The 27,615-nt window shown below is 48.3% G+C and overlaps 2 protein-coding genes across 3 annotated transcripts in view; both read right to left on the minus strand.

Annotated features, from left to right (window-relative positions):
* The window catches only part of LOC133134971 (putative adenosylhomocysteinase 3), a 51,971-nt gene extending 36,234 nt beyond the window's left edge, over window positions 1–15,737 (minus strand). The window contains exon 1 of one of the 2 annotated variants that reach the window (XM_061251638.1): window positions 15,339–15,737. In XM_061251638.1, coding sequence (XP_061107622.1) covers window positions 15,339–15,665 — 327 coding nt within the window. In that variant the 5' untranslated portion in view covers window positions 15,666–15,737. The remainder of the gene's footprint in view (window positions 1–15,338) is intronic. The other variant, XM_061251637.1, reaches the window with a different exon arrangement.
* Window positions 15,738–17,814: 2,077 nt separating this feature from the next.
* tmem209 (transmembrane protein 209) lies at window positions 17,815–26,653 on the minus strand. Its single transcript, XM_061252367.1, has 15 exons — window positions 26,448–26,653; window positions 25,587–25,722; window positions 25,327–25,385; window positions 25,068–25,199; window positions 24,440–24,684; window positions 23,182–23,386; window positions 22,594–22,769; window positions 22,347–22,418; window positions 22,161–22,257; window positions 21,445–21,570; window positions 20,895–20,992; window positions 20,416–20,530; window positions 20,027–20,124; window positions 19,178–19,251; window positions 17,815–18,739 (listed from the first exon to the last, which is right to left on the minus strand). Exons 1-15 carry the CDS (start codon window positions 26,461–26,463, stop codon window positions 18,685–18,687), a joined length of 1,704 nt encoding a protein of 567 aa, XP_061108351.1. The 5' UTR covers window positions 26,464–26,653; the 3' UTR covers window positions 17,815–18,684.
* Between the last annotated feature and the right edge of the window lie 962 nt (window positions 26,654–27,615).

A 27,615-nucleotide genomic window follows, 5' to 3' on the forward strand; every position in this document is an offset into this window, starting at 1 on the left:
GTGACGTTCGGGCCTGTCCGCCCTCCGTCCTGCTCCTCAGACACGCTCTCAGGCAGGGCCTGTGGGAGCCCACCCAGGCCGGGAGCCTGGGCCAGGGACCGGGAGGCTTTAGGGGGAGCCACCTGACCCTAACCCGGGCTAAACCACAGCACTATAGACTCTACACATCATCACTAAGCCCTGCTCTCAGTGTTCCTGTCGTCCCAGGTCAATATTCTGTCAGATACTGATTAGTGTAGTGCCCCAGTACTTCAGGCCCTACTGACCATTAATATTATTATTAGCCTACAACTAGTGTACAACCTGATTACGGTACAGAATAATCAGGTTACTACAGACACTAGCCAGTATTAGTCATCATTACGGTAGCCAGGTGTCAGTATTGTAGAAACTGGCCACTATTACTGTAGACCAGTTTACAGGACTGGTAGTGCTGCAGAACTTAGGCAGGAAGCAGCGCTACAGTGAAACCTGCCCCCGGGCGCAACCTGGAGGGGAAATGCCCGTATTTATTCATCACGGAAACAAGCGCAGCGAGAGAGGCACTTTCACAAGCCTCATGTTCACACGGGCGTTAAAAGCGGTTTCTGATCCAAAATAAATAAATAAAATAAAATAAATCACTTCAAAGGACAAATCCCTCTAATGAATCACAGCTCGTGCCGTACATGAATACGAAATCTCCTTCACGGGTCGGAGGGAGGGAGAGAGGGAGGGAGGGAGGGAGGGAGAGAGCAAAAGAGAGTACATTAGCTGGAGCCGTGCTTGTCGTGACGATGATTAATATGCTTCCTGTAAAGGACGCGTTGACCCGAATGCGAAATACTTCCTTCTTGGAAGAGACCTGCCGCACTCAAATACAGGCTGAAAACACCCCCACCCACCCCCCAAACCGTGACCTGATTGTTAAGACTGACACAGGAACAGATCAATCAAAGAACATCCAAAAACGTGCATGTGGACATTTAAACCTGCAATTGGTGCCTCTGTGACTGAAGTATGCTCCTGTTTTTAACCTCTGCTCTACTTTTAAATTATCGTTATATCTCAGTTTCCCCATCTGATCTAGTAAATTCTGTCAACTGTTTTGTTGTGCAACTTCGTGCTAGGCCTCCCCATTGCAAACGAGATTGGTTAAATAATGTTTAAATAAATAAATAAATAAACTGTGCGCGATCGCCCTGATCCAGCTGACGTCCACGTGAGGCCGATTCCCTCATGCAGGCCCGCTCAGCGGCCAGGCTGGGATTTTCCAGGCCTGGAGCGCAGGCGGTGAGTGTGGGCTCTGCGTCTGTAGCAGCGCGCTGGTCGCACAATAACAGCCTTTCTGTCTCGGGATGCAGGGGGGACGCAGACGGAACCGGCCCACGCGCGCTTCAGCATCGCGTCTTCCCACGGAGCCTGCACATCCGCATCCAAGCGCATTCTCACGCATTTCACTCCCGCTGAAACACCGGGCTCGGAGACAAACGAGCGATTTAACGAGTTCACCGCAGTTTAAGTAGCTCTTCCTCTCCACGTGCGGAGCCTGAAGTGGCGTGTCACCCCTTCTCTGAAACGCAACCGATCCAGCTGCCTAACGAACGCGGAATCTCCCCGTAATCTCTTTTGGACACACGCGGCAGTGCGTATAATCACATAATGATAAATGTGTTGCATCGAGTGCTGACAGAAGGAGTCTGAACAAATTAAACGCTTACATTTCTCCCGGCTCTCGAGGAAAAAACGGTAAATGAGCGGGTTTGAAAAACACTAGAGGTGCACTGTGGGATTTGTAATGAATAACAATTATGGCAATAAGGCGACCCGCAGAGCTGGAAAATATCTCGAAGCATAAACCAAAATAAAAACATGCAATCATATCCTTCTGGAGCCTTCGATAATCTTGTGTACTTTCAGCTGAACAATAGCGCAAATGTGTGCGCGAAGTACGACACAAACGCAGATATGATTCAGTTTACTTTCTCATGGTGCTTAAACGGCTGAAATCCAAGAAGTCTGTCGAGTCAGCGTTTGATATGACAGCAGGGTTCGTACAAGGTTATCACGCAAGAAGGCTCGATTGTTGTTGAAAAGGAATGAGAAGTATATTTAAGAAAGTTGGCAGTTGACAGTGAGTGTTATAAAGCTGTTAATTAAGATGGCTCATTCCATTTTTAAAACCTTTTTATTTTTAGCAATCCCTGGCAGTGTTCATTTGACAGTTTTAAGGAGCTGAAATGCCTTTCGAATCTTATTTTAAAGCGAGTGCATATGAGACTCAAGGAAGACAGGTTATAAGACAATTATAAGACCAGAATCCAAAATTCAGAAGTGTTTGTGCAAAACTGAGGCACGTGGTCGGCACGGTTGATAAGTAAAGACAACACCAAGCGTCGGCCGGACTTAAGGGTGCTTCAGATCAAAAAACCACAGATGGGATTACTTTAAAAAAGCGTTCACCTAAAGATTTCAGAGACCGAAGAGTTCACGACGTCTGCCAACTGCTGTGGTCTCCGAGATTCAATGGACAAAACCTTTGAGCCCGGAACGGGCGGCGACATCAACCAACTCACAACTGCTTTTGAAGACGGCGAGTTTGTTGTCCTTAACATTTGTATTGATGTGGGATATCCTCCATCTATCCATCTTCTAACCCGCTTATTCCCGGGCAGGGAGGTGGGAGAGCGGGAGCCTGTCCCAGCATGCACTGGGAGAGAGACGTGTGACACGTGGGACATCCCTCAATCTGATTTATTGTCCAAACGCGGCACTCTGGTCTCCTCGCTGCTGCGATCTAACCTGGGGCTGAGGAGTACTGGTGGAGGGGCCATTTTAGCTGACAGCAGCTGATAGTAAATTAACCGAAAGCTCATTAGACTGACTAACCTGTCATTTATGACTTTCCGGGACATTAAAATTTAACACTGACGTTAACATTTAACATTTATCATTCAACATTAGCTGATTTTTCTGCCAGGAACGAGCAGAGCAGTTTAAAGAGTAAATTAGCCCTCCTGCACGTGTCAATACAGTGTAGCATTTGAATGATGACCACATTTGGAAACTATACTTTTAAAATCCTATTTACACAGGCATATACTCCTTTATAGTTGATTGGTAGAATCGGTGCCAATGTGCTGTTCTTCAGAACGTTCTTCAGAAAATTGCATACAAAGCCATTTGCAACCTCTTACAATAGAACCTGTTAGTCAACAGTTCCTGCAATTCAGAAATTTAGTCCGCTTTTTCCTGGGGCAAGCGTGCATTTAACACTCTCTGGATGGTGGCAAAATCCCAAAGCAATCCGCAGGGATTTAACAACAACACAAAGCGTTTGTGCGAAGGAACAGCCTTGTTTCGGCCCTGTTAGCGAAAGCGGAGTTTTCCGCTAAGCCGGCGGTAATCTGAAAGAATCTGAAATAGTGATGTGACCCGCAAACGGCCGGCACAGAGCAGCGCGGGAGGGGGGAGGGGAGGGACCCACAATGCACCTGCTCCCAGGAAGCCGGCGCGAAGCGGAGGTGCCTCCGTGATGTTTAACTTGCCGCACCGCTTAGCAGAGAATGCCATTAGCTGGCTGAATAAGTCACCGAGTGCTGCTCTCGGTTAGCCATCGAGCAGCTGAGGACTGGAACTCCCTGAGCTCGAACGCTGTCAGCCCGTCACACAGCACGGTAACGAACGCAGAACAACACGTATACATCCCACCAGGGGCGATATGCAATTCAACAGAGTGAATTACACATACGCCGTACGCAAATCGGCTCTGCATTTCACTCTCTACCGAATTGGATTATTGCGTTTTCAAAACTCAAAACTACAACTCCATTCAGCCAGCAAGAGGCCAGACCTGCCAATCCAGGACTCTAGTCAGTTGCAGCTCAATTCAGGGAACGAGCTGAATAAAATTCAGGAAAACAAGTGTACGCGTGTGTGTGTGTGTGTGTGTGTGTGTGTGTGTGTGTGTGTGTGTGTGTGTGTGTATGTATGCGTGTGTCCTTTGCTAAGCCGGCTGTTTGGCTACTGTGCACTACGCCGGCATGCTGAACAGATGGCAGCTGTCTGTGGCTAAAGGCCCAGTCCACCATGCCACGGCCAATCATTTATATCACTATGAAGGGTGTAAAAATACACACACCCCCACCCGCCCCGCTGCCAGGCAGGGCATGCCCTAACCCCCCCCACCCCCATAAATTCTGACACAGAAGGGGGCCGGGATACACAACGGGAGACCGGTCCGTTTCAGGCCCACGCCCTCAGCGTCAGCACCGCGCTCCCCGGGTCCTGCGGCCGCCTTACCGCCATTCTGTCCCGCGCCGCGTCCGCCATTTTCTACCGGTTAAACTTCGCGGCCTTCTCACGCTGACAGGGAATAAATCCTACCCCAGCTCCTCCAGTGGGTGGGGGGGGTTCCCCGGCTGTAGTCAGGTTAGTGTCGGGGGGAGGGGGGGGCGACTCCAGGTGAAATTGCGAGACCCCGTGCTGAATACAGCAGCGTTGGAGATGAGGCGTCTTCCACTGCAGGGCAGAAGCAGCGTTTTCCCGCAGACTGAGCAGAGTGCCTGCGTGTCACTGTGGATCAGGGTTCGCTAGGCTGGCATTACACAGGGCGGGGGCCGAACGGAGCCCAGGACACGACCGCGGTTTTTCGGCTAACAGACGCGAGTACGGTCCCCGCGGTGATGTCACAGACGCTCCACAGCACCGCACAGCTATTGGCTCAAATCGGCAAGTTGCTGACCTTAGCGCCGCCAATTTCCGGACGAATGAAAGCCCTCCGTTCCTCCGAACAGGGCAGCTCGGTGCGGGTTCAGATGCATCTGCGCTTCAGCACGGTGCTGTCGTTCGGTTGAGTCCAGGAGCAGACTCCCCGGGTGCACTCTGATTGGGGGAGATTCCCAGGATACACTGCACAGTGACGTCAAACCCCCGCACGGCAACAGACCTGCTCAAACGCACACCGAGGGAACGTCGTTGCTTTCGTCCTGCGATTGCTTCAGCCTTGAAGAGTAGAATATTCAAAGTCTTTGCAAGTCCGATAAGCCATTTACTTTCTCTTCATGAAGTGAGTGAATGAATATTATTGGATGAATGAACGGAAGGTTTTCTGCAGAAGTGCTAGTCCCCGCCTTGTGCATAGGCTACGCACATCCATTAATCTCTATAATCTTTATATTCCACATTAATCCAGGATGTTCTAATGCTGTTCTAATGCGGTTCTAATGCTGTAGTACCCAGGGAAAAACCCACACGGGCACAGGGAGAACATGCAAACTCCACACAGGAAGGCAAGGCCCCCAGTAGGGATTGGAACCCAGGACCTTCCCGCTGTGAGGCGACAGAGCTGTCCGCTACACCAGTGCGTGAGCATCACAGGGAGGCCTGCTAAATGAGCACTGAGCACAATTTAGGATTACAGCCTGGATCAGACATTAGCTCACCTGTGGCAGCCTTCATCCAGAACAGAAAGCTCACCCGATTGGTCAGTATGGCACTGCCACAGAGGGGATGATCTCCATTAATAAAGCCTGTTGTCAGGCCAACCCAGAGACTCAACCTGCACCAATCAGCTCTGTGAACCCTGCTGACCCCCCCCAATCCTACCACCAGCAGTGCTACACATTTTTTAATCATGCATATTTCTGTAAGCATAAGGGCTTGAGTAACTTTAAGGCTTAGAGAAACAAACAGATGTTATGTTATTATCTGCAACAACAAAAAAACATTAAACCAGACATCAACAAAACACAAGTCTGGAGCCAGCCCCAACAGGAACGAGAGAGCGTCTGACTGCAAACCGTAGAGGAGAGGAAGAGGAGAGAAGAAAAGAAAAGGAAAAAAACAGACGGCAATTAAAGCACAATTTTCCCTGCATCACAGCCAAGAGCACATTAAGTTATTGTGAAATTACAGGTTTGTGGGAACACAATATTCCAGAAATACGCTCTCTTTTCTCTGGGGGTGTAATTACTTTAAACGCACAAAACGCAGTTGCAGGCTGAGCCTCCTTTCAGACCCACTGTGCGCTCATTTCCTGTTTCTCCTGTCACAGGTCTGTGTGTGTGTGTGTGTGTGTGTGTGTGAGAGAAAGTACAGGTCTGTCAGTGCAGACATGATGGTACCAATGTGTGTGTGTGTGTGTGTGTGTGTGTGTGTGTGTGTGTGTGTGAGAAAGTACAGGTCTGTCAGTGCAGACATGATGGTACCAATGTGTGTGTGTGTGTGTGTGTGTGTGTGTGTGTGTGTGTGTGTGTGTATCATGGTGTTGTGTATCTGTGAGTGTGTGATTTTGTGATCGTGAGTGTGAGAGAGCATGGTCATGGTGTTATCGATCTGTGAGTGCGTGTGAATGCGAGTGAGTGTGTGTGAGTGCGTGTAAATGTGTGTGAGTGCGTGTAAATGTGTGTGTGAGTGCGTGTAAATGTGTGTGTGAGAGCGTGTAAATGTGTGTGTGAGAGCGTGTAAATGTGTGTGAGTGCGTGTAAATGTGTGTGTGAGAGCGTGTAAATGTGTGTGAGTGCGTGTAAATGTGTGTGTGAGAGCGTGTAAATGTGTGTGAGTGCGTGTAAATGTGTGTGTGAGAGCGTGTAAATGTGTGTGAGTGCGTGTAAATGTGTGTGTGAGAGCGTGTAAATGTGTGTGTGAGAGCGTGTAAATGTGTGTGAGAGCGTGTAAATGTGTGTGAGTGCGTGTAAATGTGTGTGTGAGAGCGTGTAAATGTGTGTGTGAGAGCGTGTAAATGTGTGTGAGTGCGTGTAAATGTGTGTGTGAGAGCGTGTAAATGTGTGTGAGTGCGTGTAAATGTGTGTGTGAGAGCGTGTAAATGTGTGTGTGAGAGCGTGTAAATGTGTGTGTGAGAGCGTGTAAATGTGTGTGTGAGAGCGTGTAAATGTGTGTGAGAGCGTGTAAATGTGTGTGAGTGCGTGTAAATGTGTGTGAGTGCGTGTAAATGTGTGTGTGAGAGCGTGTAAATGTGTGTGTGAGAGCGTGTAAATGTGTGTGAGAGCGTGTAAATGTGTGTGAGTGCGTGTAAATGTGTGTGTGAGAGCGTGTAAATGTGTGTGAGTGCGTGTAAATGTGTGTGTGAGAGCGTGTAAATGTGTGTGAGAGCGTGTAAATGTGTGTGTGAGAGCGTGGTTATGGTGTTAGCACTCACTGGCCTGCCAGGCTGGCATGTTCTTCACACCAAAGTTGTCAAACCAAGATGGCGCACGCTGTGCACACGCACACAGAACACCCCGAAGGCTAACGCTAACGCTAGCGTAGCGTGACCCTGGCTGCAGTTGCGATGGGGCCCTGGGCGATGGGGCCCTGGGCCACCAAAATAAGGCTGAGACGCTCAACACTGCGCCGTTAGCCACCTTTCCAGGCCTCCGCATTCCATCCCTCTCTCTCTCCCTCTCTCCATCAGGGTCTCTGTGCCATCGGCTGGGTCTCTCTCACTGCAGAGGAAGCTGCACACACACACACACACACACACACACACACACACACACACACACACACACACACACACACACACACACACACACACACACAGCCTCTCCGCCTTTGAGACGCAGCACCCGCTCACACACACCCCACCCCACCCCCACGAGCTGAAGATGTCCCAGCTCTGGCCATCCTCAGAGTAGCACAGGACAGTCAGCCATTTAGGTTTGTTTTGTGTCTTTATTTAACCAGCGTTTAAGTTTCTGGAGCCAAAATGGCTCCTTAAAAACCCAACCACAATGTGTAAGCACTGAGAGTCTGGGAAGATAAATTGTCCGTTGACTCGTTGCTGTGATTTAAGCTGTTATTACGCGACATGGGACACTTTCCCAGGGAAAGAGGAAGATCAGCGACGCCGTAATGAACACAGGATTATGCTTTTTTGGCGCCCGGGGGGGGGGATGGGGCGGCTGACCAGTGACAGGCACGCTGGGAGCTGTTTCGGGGGTGTAGAGTTCTCGGAACTGGAGGGCGCACAGACGCACCGATACGGGCGTTTCTAGGCCACGATGCGAGGGCGCGTTATTTCTGGGTGTACAGGATACTATTCCCTCAGACTGACAGAGACTCTGGTTCGAGGGGCTGGAGTCTGAGGGGCGACCGCTCCTAAAAAGCGTATCGCCTTCCTTTTCTATGTGACACAATGCGGCACACAGCATCGCCGATATCACAAGTGTAACTACTTGGGTATCCATTGTTACTATTTTTACTAGTGATGGCTAAACCCAATACAGCTTCCTAACCAGTTCAGGCAGCCTGTAGCCCAGTGGCTAAGGTACATGACTGGGACCTTGATAAGATCCGCACAACAGTTGGGCCCTTGAGCAAGGCCCATAACCCTGCATTGCACCAGGGGGGATTGTCCCCTGCCTAGTCTCATCAACTGTAAGTCGCTTTGGTTAAAAGTGTCAGATAAATATGAAATAAATAAATAAAAGGCCGGTAAACAAAATAGGTGAGGCGATTAAACTGAGCACAAACAACCACTTTCATTCGTCGATTAAGTCCCGATTAACAGCGGAAATCCGCAGACCCTGCGGCTTTCTGGGGCCAGGGGCAGGGTATCCCAGCAGGCACAGGGGTGGGAGAAAACGAACAATAAAGCGCACACAGGTTCAGCGTGACGACCTTTACCCCTGCGGCCGTCTCTACGGCAACCAGGCCTGATCCACACCAAACTGGTCAGAGCCGTCCACTCAGGCTGAATGTGCCACTTTTCAAGGACAAACGACTTTAAAAAGGATTTGTCTTTTTGGCAGGATGTGACTGTTCCAGATTTCTTCCCGGTAAACAGGGAAAAGGGGATTTTGTCAGTCCCTAGATTTGTCAGACCCTAGATTTGGCACAAGCATTTTTGGCATTTGCTCCTGCCATTCGCTGTCAGAGAGAGAGAAATCTTTCGAAGTCTACGTCTGTGCGATTCAGACACCCAGCTCCTCGGGCTCCGGCAGAAATCTTCAGGGTGCAAAAAGCCCCGTTTCTGGCACAACAGTCAGAGAGCTACCTCCAGACATTCAGAGCCACCTCGACAGCTATTTTTACCTGAAGGACAGACAAAAACAAAAGTGCTTTCGTCTCTCGCGATTCGTGGCACTCAGTCTCGGAATGAACAAACAGAGCAGCGAGACGGCAGTGTTCTAGCACGCTCCGGGATTGTCCGGGCCGTGGGAACTCTGGCCCAGCGTCTCTTCCACGGACCTGGTCTCGGCGAGCTGATCGCGAGCGTTTCGCCGGACGCACTTCGCGCCGAAACAAAGGCGACGGCAGTCTGCCAGGTACCGGGGCGGCCGCGTTGTTGTCACAGGAAAACTAAAGCCAGTTCACACCTCCCGAGCGCACTGCGAGTCCCCAGGCACCGGCAGGAAGTGGAAAGAGTGAGTCCGCTGTGAGTTCCTGTGTGTGCTTCCCACAGCAGCTAGAGCCGCGCGTATGAGTCACAGCAATGGGAGGAAAACCGGGTCTCTGTGTGCAGAGACGGGATTCAATCACCACGGAGAGAGAGAGAGACAGAGAGAGAGACAGAGAGGAGGTGGTTCAGAACAGTGCTATAAGGGGATTTGGACTGTGCTTAGATCAAACTTTTCCACAGAGCACAACATCAGTAAAAAATGGTGGCTGAGAGAGAGAGAGAGAGAGAGAGAGAGAGAGAGACCAAGTAGGGGAGGCTGTGCATATACACGTGTGCGAGTATACACGTGTGTATAGGCACGCGGCTCTTTTACACAGCCGTTGGGTCCCCTGTGAGCACACAGGCCACGGCCCCCGATCATCGTTCCCACAGGTCTCGCTCAGAGAACGTTCCGGATCGCCGCACAGATAGGGGCTGGAGCGACAGCCCCCACCCCACCTGTCAAGAGGGCGTAGCTGCAAACAGGGCCGCCCTGCCTGCGGCCTGGACTTCACGTCATACGAACCGACGCGCAGACGCCCGGTGAGACAGCGCTCCGCCCGCGTGCCGTGCCCAGGGGCAGGGCGGCCGAGACCAGCACAGCGGCGACCCTCACGTTCCCGTGGAGACGCAGGGTGCGGGACGCCGGGTCGGAGCGGCTCCAGCGGCGGGAGAGGAATATTCCGGCTTCAGGACGTTCGGTGTGAAGAACACGGAGGGGCGTCCGTTTCGCGCCCGTCCAGAGCAGGAGAGCGGAAACGACAAAGGCTGGACAGTGCGGGGGTCGTTGCCATGGAGATGACCTTGGGGGTGGGAAGTGAAGGGGCAGGAATGGCGGTGGTGGGGGTTTGGAATCATTCCGGTCCCACATTCCAGAGGGGCCCGGGATTCCTGCCAATGTTACACCACGCTGACAAATTCCCTCCCCCTCCTGTCCCCACCCACAGTCCCAGTCCCCTGTCCCCCCCTGGTTCCCACCCACAGTCCCATCCCATCCATAGAAAGAGGCCTCAGAACTGCCTCCACCCCTCAGAATGCCACGGCGTTGGGGGAGGGGGGTCGCACCTGCATAGGACACTGCGGGGGATGTGACATATTCACACCCCTCGCCCACCCCCACGGTCAGTTTCATCTCAACCCAGCCCGCTCGGAAAACAAACCAAACTTGAGTGTTTATGATGTGAGAGAAACCAGTAAAGTTCCAGGAGGACATGAACTCCGAGTATCAAATGAGGATTCTGAGTGCTTCAGGCAGACGGCTGCAGGAACTACAAAAAGCCAGGCCACTTAAAAAGCCTTTTACCAGGGCTACGTCACCCGCTAAAAGACGACCGTTAAAAACTCTTCCAAGAGTGAGAGAAACACAGCACAACTTACCCAATTACCCAGGCTCCAGATGGGGCCATTTAGTCCCAAAATCCTGTGTAAAAACTAAACTTGTGCCAAAAGGGTTCCCAGAACTCTTAGCAGCCGCTTTTTCCCACTCAATGTTCCCGGTAAAGCCCGAAAGACGTTCTCTCTCCCCCGTGCTTCTAGAGCAGCGCAGTGCCGGTGGAATTGTGTTTCACTGCCATCTAAACTATAAACACACAGTAAAAAAACAGCTATGCCCAGTCATAAATGCTCCAAACGGCTCGCCTAATCCTGTTAGGAGCGCAGGTATGGTTTCCGCCAGGTCACGGGTCAGCCGGGCACGCCCCACACCTGAGCCTGTATTCCGGCACTTTCCAGGGCTTACCCACAGACCACAGCTACCACAGGCCCTTTGTGCGCACAGACATTACGTCCTGTAGTTTCCGGCCCAACACAGACACACCGGATTCAGACACAGTTTCACACGATACCGCCCAACCGGTATCACCCGCTCATAGCATGGCGGCTCGGCCCATTTCTTCCTACCGCCTGAAACCAAAGAGCCGGCTCCCCCCGAAGACTCCTGCCACGGACAGACGGCCGTCTTGGGTTTCCCACGGTTACTAAAGCCACGGCGACGAGCAGGAAGCGGAGGAGCCAGGCTGGGACTCAGGCACGCGGATACGGGCCGCAGTGGGTGCTTAAGGCTCCGTTTCGTCGGAATTTTATGTAATTCCAGGAAATGGCGGCGTGGAATGCTTGCGACAAAAGAAGCCACGATTAACGTGTCATTTATCCGGGTGTTTGGCGCTGGTAATTCCTCCTCTCTTGTTAATGGGACATCCAGAAAGACAGGGCCGGTTATGTAAGCCCGTGGTGAACAGCGCGTCGGTCTCTCCGGTTGGTCGGTCGCTTGATTTTCCTGTGTGTCCCGGAGTTGACGGCCCCCCGCCCTCGTTCCGTGCAGCGGACCGTGACTCACCCCACACTCACCGGGCTCTGCGTTTAACCCATTACGGACTCAGGCTCCCACAGAAAACTCACAGAAAGGCCCAGGAGTCACAATGCATTTCAACGGTCACGTGTCTTGAAAAACGGGTCGTATGATCAAACACAATGCTGCCGACGCACCCGTCTGTAAAGGGAGATGTAACGGGCAGATCGAATCCGCCCGTACGTGGTTAAGTGTACGGCGCTTCTTCTGCGTGTACATGTACGTGTGTTTCTGTACGCGCGTGTGTCTGGGCATGTGTATACAGCTGAAACAGGAGCGCATTATGGCAGCACGTCACCGCCCCGGCCTGCTAATCCCCCTGTCCGGCCGTGTGAGTTCCAGCCCAGCGGTGAGGTTGCGATGGTCGAGATCGCTCCGGGCAACGGCCGCCAACATCTGTCCGCTCGCGTCAGACCAGAGGATTAAGAGCAGCGGAGCGCAGCGAGGCGGAGACCGGACACACACGCCGCTCCCGACGCGTTCACTCCGGAGGGCCGCAGAACCGCGGAGCCGCAGCCTTAAGGGCGCGGGGTCAACACATGTACAGCACACAATCTCCGCACCGCAGGAACCGAGAGAGAGCGCCACAGAAATGGGCTGAAAGTCATATTCACACATCAGATTTATTCATCCATATTTACTTTGGAGAAGCCATCTCTTGGTTCCTGAGGTGCTGTTGTGTAGGCATTTTGAAAAACAATTTCTGAAGACAGTTTCACCATGTACTCCAGTGCCACTTTAGCCCCATCCAATCAGGGCGCTTTGTAGCCACAGATTCTGAGAAATTCAAACCCCAGCCGAGTGGCCCGGGCCTCGACTGTGTGGAACCACGTCCGCCTCTAAACGGCCCAATTTGCTCCAGTTCACAGGAGCGGTGTTTCTCTCCAACAGCTCCCGTCTCGAGAGAGAGAGAGAGAGAGAGAGAGAGAGAAAAACTCAATCCCCGAGATCATTACACCCTCGCGCGCCCTAAGGAACACCTTATCTGAAGCCTGAGTGCAGATAACCATCTTATTAGCCCTGAGTGTGCGTCGGGACTCAATGAGATATCCGATCACCGGCGCAGAGCGGCACAAAGCCGAGTCAAGAACAGTTCAGGCGCTGGTCTCCTCAAGGCGCGTCACGGTAAACATCTTCCCCCTGACTGAGCTGCGGCCCTCGGCCACGACGACGGGTTTCCGCGCGCGGTAAACACTGACGTGGGAGACACGAGACAGATACGGCCCATTACTATCAGCACGATAGGCGCACACACGGACCTTTCCCTGGCTAGGCTTATCACAGAGGTGACCTTGAGTTTAATTCAGTCGGTGAGATCTTCTGGTATCATCGGGCGCAAGTGTGCGACTGACGTACGGTGAGTTATGGGGGAAGGAACTCAGATAAACATGGTGGAATGGTCAAATGGTGTTAAATAAAAAGAAGTTACAGGGCTCTATGCCAACATGTTTTTCACGTGACCACATGCGCAAGTTTAAAAATGTAGAAGCACACTAAGGCGTACCAATTAGCAGATGTGTTCCCAGTTAGCACATATCAATCATCAGGAGCAAACTCTCCTAAAATGGGAGCACATTAGGGTCCCATCTTGTTGTGAGTTCGGGCCAATAGGATTCACAAGAATTCAGTGACACAGTTGGGCCTCATCCTGCCAGGGGCTGGTCACCTCCTTAGCTCCATCCAATGACACGCCAGGTGCCCACAGCCTATTGGCTCAAATCACAGTGAAGGTTGTGCACATCCTCCAATAGGAAACAGGTCTTCTGTCGAACTGTGTCACCAACACCCTTCAGAATACTCGCTTGAAGAGAGAACAAACTTCACCTGCAATGCTCCTTGCATGAGAGCGGTTACCATAGCAGCAAGAAGCACAATTGGAAATTCAAAATTCAAGGGAAGAGGGGGAGGGGGCTTAAATAGTGCAAATAAAAACAGCTCAAATAGAGGTCTACACCATTGCTGAATGAGGCGGACTTTCCCCACAATGACTGGCTCGTCCCACACTTTCAGCCACACCGCCCAGAGCCCCCGTCGTCATGGTTACGGGAGGGAAAAGTGACAGGGGCATCACATACGATGACCAGGAAGACCTTTTCATTCTGTGACAGGGACATACTTTGGCTGCCCCTCTCCTGCCCCCTGAGTGGGGCTCACAGCTGGGTCCTCACTGACATTTGGGCTTGAGCAGCTCAACTGGGCACTTTGCCAATACACCCCCTGCCTCCTGCACCCCTGATCTAACAGCAAAGCAGGAAAAGAAACAACAACACAACAACTTCATTTTAACCAACACTTGACTTTTTTTTGTGTTGTGTATTCCATGTATCTGTAAAAAAAAAAGAAGAAGAAAAAAACACACACACAAAAAGTCTTTGCTCCAGATCCACTCTTATGATTTCTAGTTGCATGCGATCTGATCCGACCCAAAATATTAAGATGAAGCATCTCCAAATAAAATCAGCTACCTCCAGCAAGTCTTACACCACGTAATGCCTGTCCTGTTTTTCCTACCACCTTAATCAGCCTCTTGGCTTCCACCAGCGTCTTTTGAGTATTTAACGTTACACAATTCTGCATCTGTACCCCACTCTAGCACCGGTCGGTAACCATCGTTTTCATTAAGGATTTGTTCAGTATAAAACCTGAAAAGTAGTGTGCTTATGTATGGGTACGGATGAGTGAGTGTGAGAGTGTGTGTGTGTGTGTGTGTGTGTGTGTGTGTGTGTGTGTGTGTGAGAGAGAGAGTACGTGGTTGTGTGAGCGTTTGAAACGGGTCTTTTTTTCCAACCAGTTTTCGAATAACCCATGATGGCTAGATTAAACACTTGAAACTACGGCAACACTCAGCAAGTAGGCTAAATGGGGTGCAAGTGCATCGAAAGAAAGACTGAGAGTCATGCAACATTTGCTCCGGCTGATTTTGCATAGGGTTTGTGGCCAGAATTTCAAGTAAACAAAAATGTCACTTCGTGTTGCTGCGAACAGCTTTACTGCCGGAAACACAACCGTTCATTACTCAAGAACAAACATTCTAATCCCGTTTTGCCAACAAGAAACCAAAAGATGCGAGCCGACAGGCTACCGCGGACATCATCCACGGCATAGCCACTGAATGCGTCGGAGACGCACGTCGCAGTTTTATCAGCAGTCAGTTGGTATTGCCACAGCACCAACTGTTTCAGCGTTAATAACGTTAGCTGCTAGCCAGCATGCAAAACTGCGAGCTTCTCACACGTAGCGCCACGACAGCGCACTGCGGTCAAAATGTGAACACATCACCAGCCAGCCTGACTGCTAACGTTGGCTAACGGCAGCTAAAGATCAAGTTTTCAACATCACGCCGATCACAAATAGCTCAAGTCTTTCACAATGATGCAACCAGCGAGCTGGCTGCCAATGTGAAAAATAATCACATATTAATGTGACATGAGCTGACTCCATATTTCCGTTTTAAATCCTTGTAGCTATGACCATTAGGCAGTCAGCAAAGCACCGTCACACAATGCATGTGCTAGTCTAGCTAGCTAGCTAACGTTACAGAAATCCCGAATCAATTAGCAAACATTAGCTACAGAAACTAGCAGGAAAGACAAGCAAGTGGTGGAGTAAGTTATTTAATTTTCTACCAACCTTTTTCATCCTTGGGGCTTCGGCTACCGTACCATCGCGGTTTAGGAAAGCTTCGCCGTTTTGCTGGGCATCTGTTCGCTTCATAGCGGACGCCTGCGGCATCTTCACGGGGTTCGGGCAAGGGGTTGGCGAAGGGCTAGGGTCCCCTCTCACAGTCTCCGCCGCAGGAGCAGCGGACGAAGTAGACGCGACGGGATTCGTCTCATTTTTGATTAGCCCCTTCTCCTCAGCTTTTGGTGTCACTGGGGATACAGCTGCCAACTCTTTGGTGGGAATGTCGTTCAGCTCGACCTCGGCCATTTTCGCTGCAACAACCTGTACTGACATCGCTACAATTTCACAAAGTCCTTTTTTCCAACACAAACGGATGCGAGTTGAGGGGGGACGGCGTAAACGCAAAGGACTCTGGTAGATGTCGTCTCAGTACTGTACTGGAAAAATACTGGAACTGTGCTAGCAACACAGTTCAAACGATGCCTTTAACGACTCACCAAGAATGCTGGATCCAAATTTACTTTCCTTACATTAAATTATAAATTAGCAGTTCATTTCAAACAGGTTATAAGCCGATATATTTTAAATAAAACTACATATCCCGAAACATATCGCGCGCCCTTATACGCATTATGAACATGAAGTTCACTATTTGAACCTTAGGGGACGCTGAAAATAGGAGAAGAAAAAAAAAGAAAAGAAAAAAAGAAAACCTTAACAGACAGCACAGATCTTTAGACAGAACTTCTAATATGTTGAATTGTGTTAATCTCGCATTCATTGCATCTAGATTCGTGACATTTAAACTACAATTGCAAATGAAAAAAACACATTTGTTAACGGGGTTGCATATTAGTGTAACTAAGCGTCAGTTATGAACAATGTTACATAATCATTTGAATCCGGGATTGTTGCAGTTATGGAATCAAATTACCTGTTGCAATAATTGAATCACATTATTTCAGACCTTCGTAGCCCCAGGAAGGGTATTAAGTGCTTGTCAACACATATTCATACATATGCCCTTCAAAATATGAAATATACGGCCTGCCTGTATTGTCCCAACATTTCATACCTCCCCAAAAAATATATAATTCTATCAAGGGAATAGCATTAACGGTATTAACATTTACCATTGCCATTGCAATTACCATTTCTGCCAATTCTGCCAGTGCAATGAGTAGCCGTTTCACAGCGTATCAGGGCTTATTGAACTGATTTACATAAGTAAGTCTAAAGATCTTGAATTTAATCCATTTGGAATTACATTTCACGTTTAATATTAAGAGTCCATATGTTGAAGAATATGATTTTTCTTTTTTTATTGAATAAACATTTCCTGTGTGTATACTGATTACAACTACCTAAGAGACAAAATGCTTTTTTCACGTGAACTTTCAAATAGCTGCCAAGATATTGTTCAGAACATAGTGCAGTACATGTTCTCATTCATTTTGCAATGTACAAGGTACCCAATGTACTAGTATTCTATGTGGGCGTACTTTCACAGAAACGTAAAACTGCCGCTGCAGGAATTTAATATATACATCTTTTATTTCTCTCCAATTAAGTAAAAATGAGAACCACGAATCCAGAAGTGAATGAATGCATAGCCCCATAATTCATAAATCTATGTTTAATATAAAAATATAATTGCGTACAACTTTCCACTGCGACCTCAATTCAGAACCACTCACCAGCGTGATGCAAATTATTCACCTCCTCGGCGTCTTCATGTGACACAAAGGGCAACTTAGGTTTTCAATTAACTCCACCACTATCATTCACTATGTCCCAGAAATATATCATCTGGTTAGATATGAGGTACATAAACAATGTTAGTTCAAATTTAAATGTTAAAATTCTTACATTTGAAATGCCAGGCAAAACTGCTTGAAGTGGATAAGATGGAGACTGGTGAAAACTCTTTAACCTAAAATAACCCAAAGCTCTGATCCATATTGTGAAGAGGCAACTGCGCCAACTCTTGTTTGTATTAAATATATACTGCCACCCAGTGGAAGACTCTGGTAGGGCAAGTATTAATACACACAGCTGAACATCCGTTCCCGTGGTAAAACTACAACTATGCAATAATACATGTTATGATACCTTGTTGCGTTCATAAGGGTTTTGCTGCGGACTGAATGCTGCACAGTTAGACGGTTCAGGCTGGGAAACGGGCCAAAACAACCTGCATATTCATCATTCGCTCTCTCTGCAGACAGCATCACATTTCAGCCTGCGAATTCCTGAATAACAAGTTCAATAGCTTTCGAGACATCAAAACCAATTCATACAAACACATTTATTCTTTTCTCAACCCATAATATCAACATAACAATATCAAATCCATACAATTAAAAATGTTTACAATTTTACATTCCGCACAAATATTTGGTAAATTGTAAACTGAAAATGGAAAATTCTATTTTGAAGCCTGTTCTTCCACCCCCCACCCCCCACCCCCCACACCCCACAAATAATATCAGAGCTGACGTTATAAGAACTAAAGACATCGTCATCGTACATCGTACTGTCCCACATCAACAGTGCACACGACAGGCAGCCACTGCCTGCGTAATGGATTTTACACAGGCGCAATGGCGAAAAAGAAACTCATTCCAAGCAGAAGCGATACTAAAAACAGACTTTAAGACCGAACGCGCTTTACTGCACACTGGAAACAAAGGAGGAACATTCACATGCCTTATGCCGAGCATTTCAAAGCACTTATCACGAAGCGTTCCCAGCAGGAAAAGACCGCGGCGCAAAATAATCATTCAACCATAGTAACAATACACCGTACAAGTATGGGGCAGGGCTCTATACTATGAATTTATCCAAAGAACGCATGCGCTGATGTAATCCCAATTAGGATATGTGCTCCTGAACATTTTTCCAGTTGGTACACATCAAAATTTTGGAGAAAATGCTCCTAAAATGGGAGCACCGTAGACCTCTGATGTCATATAAAATAATTTAATTCAATACAAAAGAGCAATATACACCAAAATATTTAGCATTCAAATGTTTTTTTGAAAGAGACATGCCTTGAACGAGAATGCGAATAACGCACTTTTGCAACCGGTAGCACTTTCAAATTTACAGGATGTCCAACATGCAATAGCTTGTGTGAGGCTTGACAGACAAACCAGAATGTGACACTTATTTCAATAAATGTCCTGGCAAAAGAGAACGGTTTCTGATTTCTGCTCAGTCCAGTGTGCTAGTGGGGAATCTGAGGGGTCTTTGAAAGAGGCGTCTGATTCTAAACCAATCAGCGATGAGGTCAGATTCTAAGCCAATCAGCGACAAGGTGTCCTGCGATGAGCTTCCTGTGACGCTTGAATCACTCTCCAAATATCCAGAGGATGTTCACTCCTGATAGGCCCAGGTTGACTCTCCTGTCAGGGTGAAGAAACAATGCTTCAGGTGTCACACACACACACACACACACACACACACACACACACACACACACAAAATCTGGTATCATCTCTCAAGACAAACACACACACACACACACACACACACACACACACACACACACACACAAATCTGGTATCATCTCTCAAGACAAACACACACACACACACACAAAATGTGTAGTGTACAAAAAAGCAGCAGACACAACAGTCTTATAGGATGAAAGTTTGAGATCCATGCTCTGTACCCTGAAGTGTAAACTCAATTTTACCCTGTACACTCAAATCACAAACTGATTAAAACAATGTCCTTCCAAATTAAATTAAAGTTCAATTTGATTCTTTAAAAAAATCACCCTAGGAAACAGTTTGGTTCCTCAGTGCAGATAAATGCGGCATCATCAGAAAGCAGCTCACCCCAGCATCCCTGACTCCTTGGTCTTAATGATGAAGAGGAACATGAGAACAGTGTGGAACAGATTGTTCCTGCCCTGTGAAGAGACCACAGCATGCACAATCAGACAGATGGCACAGATCAGCACTTTGTAACGCTTACAAATCACCCAGAAATAAAAGGATGCAAAGAGCTGAATCAAGATAACCTTCTACTGCACACAAGAGCCCTGTAAGCAACTGGCCGTGTAGGTCAAGACAATCACAATGACCTTGTTTTTTTACACTTTGGTGTATAAAGTATTGCTCAGGTCATTTGCCACCCATTTTATGCCCTAGTTTCTCTATTGAACTCCATATTTCCACAATGCAACAGTGAACCCAGAATCACTCAATTTCACCAAGTAGCCAACTTGTTTGAAAGGCTGATAGTTTGGAGGATTAAAAACAGGACCAACAGATCCCAAAATGGAGGAATTGCTGCCAATGACAGCAACTGTGCCCAATGCAGGCAGGTCACATGGTAACCCTGTACACCAATCAATGCGCAGCAAAGATTTGACAAAACTTGGCATTTTAAAATGTCACGGCCATATTAATGGCCACTCAATGCGTGTTCGGCAGCCAAGTCCTTATATGGCAGAGATTTACTGATGATCTAAAATGACAGAATCAAAATGTCTGACCTACAAGGAGGATGCAAGTACCTTCTCTGGTTGCTTAAGCTTGTATGAAAATATGATTGTTATCGATCATTACAGTCTCCTCTCCCCTCAACTCACCTGTAGCGACAGGAGTGCACGAGGCAGAAAAGGGCAACATCGTGTGCATGCACGCGCGCGCACACACACACACACACACGCAGAGATGTACCTTGGGTAGACTGTACACGTGGCCCTGGTAGATGAGCTGATAGTGAGGCGGGTTAACACTGCTCTGGTGGATGCTGAAGAGGTTCTCGTTCGTCATGTCTGTTTAACGCACACAGTGGGGAGGGGGGGGCGTTAGTGGGTTTGTGGATTGGGGCTGCCCTTTGTACTGCCTGCCTGTTTCTGAGCTCTTTAACCAATGAATTGACATTCACTTACATGACATTACATGTTATTTAGCGGACACTTTTATCCAAAGTGACTTACAGTGGATTAGGCTAAGCAGGGGCCAATCCCCCCTGGAGCAATGTGGAGTTAAGCGCCAAACAGCTGCATAGATCTTTTTATGGCTACACTGGGGCTTGAACCACCAAACTTCCAGGTCCCAGTTACCTGGCTTGTCCGGCGTCTGGCTGTAGTGCTGGGAGGTGAAGGTCTTTCCGTCGGGGTACTTGGGGTGGGGGGGGAGCCGGGAGTCCAGGTACGTGCACAGCACGTGCATGAGGATCTGAAACAGGAAGTCAGGCTCTGTTAACCCGTGTGAAGGGCAGGTTAACTTTCTGTAATGCAAGTCAGTAATCTAGAACGGCACTGCTGTCAGTCACCAGTAGTGATTGTGACATCAGCATTAGAATGTCCAGTTAAGATGTACGGACACAGAATTCTTTCTCCAATAGGTTTATTACGGAAATATTGCAGTAATAAAGTTATTGAAGCCAGTATTCAGTGTGTGAACATAGCTGCGTATTTTTATGTCCTGCACCCTTATTTGGGCTGGATGAGCATGACAACTTTTTCTCAGACCAGATGATGAGAATAAAGCCATAAATAAAACACATTTCTGAGTCAGCGCTGCAGTGGTCGGGACTCACAGCCGAGTCGGTGGGCAGGTCCGTATCCCACTTCCTGCCTTTCCACTCCCCTCCGGCGTTCCAACGGAACGAGCTCATGCAGCCACTGTGGGCCAGCTCTGATTGGGCGAAAACACACGGGTGGGTTAGACACTTCCTGTCTGGCAGCTGGTGACACACAGGAAGCTGAAAATCCTAGGATAAGAAGCACACCAGCTCAAGGTAATGCTTGCAGGGGCAACATTAGTTCAGGAGGTAAGAGCAGTCGGAGAGGTGCTAGTTCAATCCCCGCCCTGGGCGTGTTGAATTGTTCCTTAGCAAGACACCTAAACCCCCAGTTGCTCCCAACGGTTTGTGCCTTGTGTGGCAGCCTTTCGCCACTGGTGTGTGTGTGTGTGTGTGTGAGCGTATAGTATGTGTTGTGTGAATGAGGCATTAATTGTAAAGTGCTTTGGATGAAATTACTACATGAATGTAGTCTACCATTTAATGTATCGGCTGAATGCAGTAACGCAAATAACTGAGCACAGACGCAGAGTGAAAACAGAATAATAAACGCTCACAGCCTGACCTTTGATCCGTTCGGTGAGGTACTCCTGGTTGGCCGTGATGTCTAGGTACTGCACAATGGCGTTCAGCGTGGGGATGGAGGAAGCTTTGACGACAGCCGCCTGTTTCAGACTGCTAATGCTGGCCTCTGTTCGACAGGAAAGAGGAGAAAGAGCAGGACAGTGAGTCAGCGAGTTCGGGATGGTCCCACTTACATTCTCCACTTTGAGCTGCTCTGGATAAGAGTATCCGCTAAATGTCAATAGCGCAGCCTAATGTGAATAGCTAAGTGCCTTTAGCATAGCACAATGTAATTTGAAGAGCCAATAGTGCAGCCTAACGTAGCGCAATGTAAACTTGACCTCCTGTCTGCAGTTCTGGGCATAGCATTAGCATAGCGTAGTGTAGTGTAACTATTATTACATTACATTACATTACATTACATTAATGGCATTCTCCAGAGCGATATACAGCTGATTAGACTAAGCAGGAGACAATCCTCCCCTGGAGCAATTGCTCAAGGGCCCAACAGCTGTGGCTACACCGGGGATCGAACCGCCGACCTTGCTGGCTGCCCTACTTACATTAGCTAAGTGCCATTAAAATGTTGCCTAGCGTAGCGCAATGTAAACTTTACCTCCAGTCTGTAGCTCTGGGCATCTCATTAGCATAGCGCAGTGTAATGTAAGTAGCCAAGAGCCAATAGTGTAGGCTAGCATAGCGTTTTGTAAACTTTACCTCCTGCCTGCAGTTCCGGGCTTCCCAGTCGCCTCAGCTGGGAGTTCACGGAGTCCAGCTCGCCGACCAGAGGCACCAGGATGGTGTCATTAATCCACTGCAGGAGGACAGAAACCGCGATTATCATTCGTTATGCAGTGCTTCTGCTGCCAATTCAGCAGTCCGCACAGGTGTTAACTCTCTCACGTTTCTCAGTTTGGCGGTCCAGCCGTCGATGCGATCCACCACCAGGTGGCTGGTCGTGATCCGGGCCCACACCTGGAGACGGAGGGAAACGCAAGCCATCGGTCATCATCATCATATGTGAGTTTTAGAGGTCCATAACTTTGGACCTCCACCAGGCAAGATGCATTCCCGCACAGAAAAGTATTTGAATGAATAAAAAGTTGAATTGAATGTGTTTGGCCCAGGGTTCTGCGGCAGGGACCCCCACCTCCTCCGCGGCCTGCTTGGAGCCCAGGTCGGTCTCGTCTTTGTGGGCCGAGGGCGCCTGGGAGCGGCAGGCCAGCTGGTACTGGAACTTCCTCAGGCTCTGGGCGTAGTCCCCCACCGACCGGCTGTAGTTCCAGAACGTGGGGCTGTGGGATGGGGTCACAAACTCTGGACTTCCTGTAGGAGCAGGAAGTGACATAAACGCTTAAACAAACAGGGGTTCCCAACCCAAATCCCCAGGGGACGGAGGGAATACTGGCTCTAGTTTTCAAGTACCCAAGATACCCAAGTAAGCTTGTAAAGGCATCATAAACTGGGTGGGTGGCAATGTAGCGGTTAGCTCTCACACAGGTGGGTGACAATGTAGCGGTTAGCTCTCACACAGGTGGGTGACAATATAGCGGTTAGCTCTCACACAGGTGGGTGGCAATGTAGCGTTTAGCTCTCACACAGGTGGGTGGCAATGTAGCGGTTAGCTCTCACACAGGTGGGTGGCAATGTAGCGGTTAGCTCTCGCACAGGTGGGTGGCAATGTAGCGGTTAGCTCTCACACAGGTGGGTGGCAATGTAGCGGTTAGCTCTCGCGTACCCAGCTGGCTCCTCTGGCTTTTCTCCTCCTCAGAGCGCAGGAACTTCTCCAGGGTCTTGAGGTCAGCCATGTAGTCCTCCTTGCCACCGGGGGCGCTGAACACGGAGGGAGAGGTGCGGTACCTGGCCCGCAGGCTGGTCCCCTCAGCTGGCCCGATGCTGCTGGGGTAGGGCGAGGAGCTGGGAGAGGGGCTGTAGTTCAGCACCTGGAACAGACACACACACCTGTCAAGCACCTAACGGTGTAGGCATTGGTAAATGGTAAATGGTTGGCATTTATATAGCGCCTTTATCCAAAGCGCTGTACAATTGATGCTTCTCATTCACCCATTCATACAAACACTCACACACCGACGGCGATTGGCTGCCATGCAAGGCGCCGACCAGCTCGTCAGGAGCATTTGGGAGTTAAGTGTCTTGCTCAGGGACACTCCGACACAGCCCGGGCGGGGGAACGAACCGGCAACCCTCCGACTGCCAGACCACTGCTCTTACTGCCTGAGCCAATGAGACGACTGCTCTTACTGCCTGAGACATGTCGCCCCATGCCTGAGCCATGTCGCCCCACATTGGAAACGAAGGGCCGGGTCCGCAAAGGAGGATTGCCGAGTTAGTTAGGATAAGTAAAACTCGGAACAGCTCTTTTTACTTCAGTCCATGTTCCAGATTTTGGGGGTGTGGGGTGTCCAGGTTGTACTCAGTTATCCAGATAACTCAGTAACCTTTAGTGCAGTTATCCAGATAACGCAGTAACCTTTAGTGCAGTTATCCAGATAATGCAGTAACCTTTAGTGCAGTTATCCAGATAACGCAGTAACCTTTAGTGCGGTTATCCAGATAACTCAGTAACCTTTAGTGCAGTTATCCAGATAACGCAGTAACCTTTAGTGCAGTTATCCAGATAATGCAGTAACCTTTAGTGCAGTTATCCAGATAACGCAGTAACCTTTAGTGCGGTTATCCAGATAACTCAGTAACCTTTAGTGCAGATATCCAGATAACTCAGTAACCTTTAGTACAGTTATCCAGATAACGCAGTAGTCTTGCTTTGTGGAAGTAGGCCCCTGGAGCGTGGACGCTTTAACCAAGCAGACTTAAATTAAGCACTTAAACATTCCAAAAAGCCACAGACACCACCGTGGACCCCCCAGGAGTGGAGACTGTGAACCCCCACTTCTAGAGCTAGTTATAGAGCATCAGAAGGTGGGGCACTACGGACAGGGACAGGGTGGAGGGCCGGGTGGGGGTTGCAGACGCACCTTGCCGAAGCTGCTGGGGGAGGGGTAGGTGACGGGGGAGGAGAAGGACCCCGCGCTGCCCGTGGGCGAGGGGCTCTGGAGGGGGGGGCTGTAGCCGCTGACACAGCCGGGGGAGAACTTGGGGCTGGTGCTGGCGGGCCAGGACGGGCTGTAACTGAGCACGCTCTGTCCCTGCAGGGGGGAGGCCGGGGAGGGCGTGGGCGCCTCCTGCTTCTCCTGCTTCTGCGGCGGCGTGGCCAGGATGCCTGCAGGCCAGACAATGACAACAAATAAAGACTCAAGAGTTTAGGACCCCCCTCGGAAAGGAGATGTGACATCTCAAGGGGCTTTATCCTGTCAATAAATAGGTCATGTGAAAAAATGTGAAACAATGTAACATCACATGTACAGATTGCGTTGTGATTCTTTCGTCTGAACTCGGCTTAAACAGCAGGGGTATTTCACAAAGCAGGACTACAGAGTTAGCGGAATAACTTTTTTTAACTTTAGTGTTTGTTACTTCATCTTCCAGATTCAGTGTAGAAGGGTTCCAGGTTATACTCAGTACAGTTGTCCAGTCAACAAAGTAAACCTATTTGATGAAATACCCCCCAGATTACCCAGAAGCCACCCTCAAGTGTTGGCTTACCAGAAGCGTGGAGGCCCAGGAGACGGTGCTGCTCAGGGGTCAGTGCGATGGTGGAGGGAGCCATCGTGTATTTGAAGTATTTCCAGAAGTCAAACAGGGCGTTGAGACTGAACAGACAGGCCAGGATCAGCTCTGTGGAAGGACAGTGGTAAAAGTACACCGTAGTCGGTTAAAACGGCCTTCCACAACACACAGAACTATTATCCATATACTAAATAAACAATCAGAAGGTTTAAAATAAAACGGCAAACGCACTCACCGATATACCACAGGGGCCAGGACGAGATGTTATAATATCGTCTGAGCAGTTGCCCAGTCCTGTCAGATAGAATGAGTTTAAACGGCTAACCTATGGCAAAAATTATTCTAGCATGTCGTAGCTTGTGTACTTTAAAACCCTTTATTTTCCTTCAAAAATTTGCATTTGTCGCTGACAATCCTTCAAAATTACAATAGAAATAATGATAGTGACAATAAATGCAATTGTGCTCACAGCATTGGTCTGTGTCGAAAACCTACATTTCAGTGTAGATCATCCCAGCGAGCGAAATATTCAGTACTGCCCAGGCGAGCACGACTTTCCGCGCCTGTTCCTCTCTCCTCATCTTCATCGTCCGGTCGATGAGGGAGGGCATAGCCTCCTTCACCGGCGTCTCTGCACGAAGCACATCCATAATGTTGAAATTGTCGCCACTCAGCGATCTAACTTATTATTTCCCCAAGACACGTCACGAAAATAGTTAGCCGTGTTGCATGAAATGGCGAAATGTGAAGTTTCCAGCATGCTGCGAGCTAACCGTTCTGTTGTCAATCAATTTCTACTAGCTAACGTTAGCTTTGACAATCTAGCGACACTGTAACCGTTAACTCAAAATCACCAGAGCTTCAGTAAACTTCCGAATATAACATCAGGTCAAACAGAAAGGAAAAATACACATTTAGGCAACATTTTTGAGAGGCGAATTAGCTCTCGACTTCAAGGGTAACTGCTAGTAATGAACAGTTATATCATTAGACCAAGTTGTGGTTGCTAACCTTGCATGTGTACTCGAGATTAACATAAACTAGCTATCCAGCAGTATCATTCATATCGGATTTAACATCTTAAAGAAAAGGACGCGATTTTCTGAAGAAAAAAAAACATAGCCACCAGTTCACCAACTAACTTAGCGAGCAGAATAGCAAACTTACACCCATTCAATAACTTAGACAAGAAGGCATTAGCAGAAACCGGCTAGCTAGCATTAGCTAACTTTCCAACGCCATTGGCAATGGGTAGCTAGCTAATGTTAGCCAGCAATATGATTGTAATGTCGTAACTTTCTACACACCTGTAAGCAAATGTGCGTTTTACAAAGGAAAAATATTTACAGTACAAACCTAGTGTGCTAGCCATGAACCCTTCCCACTCCAGGCACCGTGCAGTAAGCTAACATGAGCGGGATAACGTTATCGGGGATAGTTGATGATAGAAACCGTTTCACCTGGAAGTAAAGTTGAAAAAGAATGATATTCTTCCGGATGATACCAAATTCCGCGTAGGCTACCGAGGCTATCACATGTATTTCGCTTTAAATCCGCGTCAAATCTATTCTTGTTTAATGAATTGGAGAAACGTGAAAATAGTGTAGATCCTACAGTTCACGTGTCCGGCTGGCCAATAAATCTTGTTGTCTTTTAAAAGGCCATGGTATTTGTGTTTTTGTTTAGTTTTCTTTTTAGGTTGGCCCCACAATTTCATGATCATCTCTGCGTACAGTATGTTGCGAGTCTTGCAATGTTACTCCGAAACCTCGATGGAGGTTTATTTATCTATTTATTTATTCTTTAATCTATAAAGAATTTGGTCATATGGCCCATGATTATTAGTGTTACTTATAGACATTCTTCTTTTTTCATTTATAATTTTAATTTAATTTAATTTAATTCAATTTTTGTTAAACGCCGTGAACTAGGACTGGCATTTTTATTTTGGAAAATCAATGACCAGTATAAACATCATAGCCTATTACATAGAGGCTGTATGTCATAATTATGATATTGCTGTGACTGAACATGAGCACATATATCACAGGCTTGTAGTTGTCTCCAGCATATTGTTTGTGGAAGCAAAATATTTTACAGTAAACTTGAAACAACACAACTGTAATTTGTGCAATCGTCCTTAATTGTATCGAACAAACTAATGTCACTTGTGTTTGTGAAATGTCCTTTCCTACAAAAGTATAGGTTCATGGAAAAAGTGTATTAACTGAATAAATTATTGAAAATGAGTTGCAAGAATGTTATTCATTATAGCAGGTGCAGGCAAGGCTATTGCACAAGACCAGCTTTCTGAAATTATGACTAATATTCTGGGAAACTGAATGAAATCAGCACCTGGGACAGGCCTCGTGTTTAGAGGTGGATAAGCCACAGAGTTTAAAGCGTGACACTTTTGTGTTCCCATCCAAAAATAACCTCTTCTGTACTCAAGGTGGAAGGACATCCAGGTCGACCATATCAATGCTGCTTGTGTGCACAGATATGTGCTTGGGAATGTGCCGCA

This window comes from Conger conger, chromosome 8, assembly GCF_963514075.1.
Source record: "Conger conger chromosome 8, fConCon1.1, whole genome shotgun sequence".
Lineage (NCBI taxonomy): Eukaryota > Metazoa > Chordata > Actinopteri > Anguilliformes > Congridae > Conger > Conger conger.

Coding starts and splice junctions, on each gene's coding strand:
- tmem209 (XM_061252367.1), bottom strand. Junction 25,386..25,586: donor GGGATGATCTACACTGAAAT/GTAGGTTTTCGA, acceptor TCTATCTGACAG/GACTGGGCAACTGCTCAGAC. Junction 24,685..25,067: donor CCTGGGCCTCCACGCTTCTG/GTAAGCCAACAC, acceptor TCTGGCCTGCAG/GCATCCTGGCCACGCCGCCG.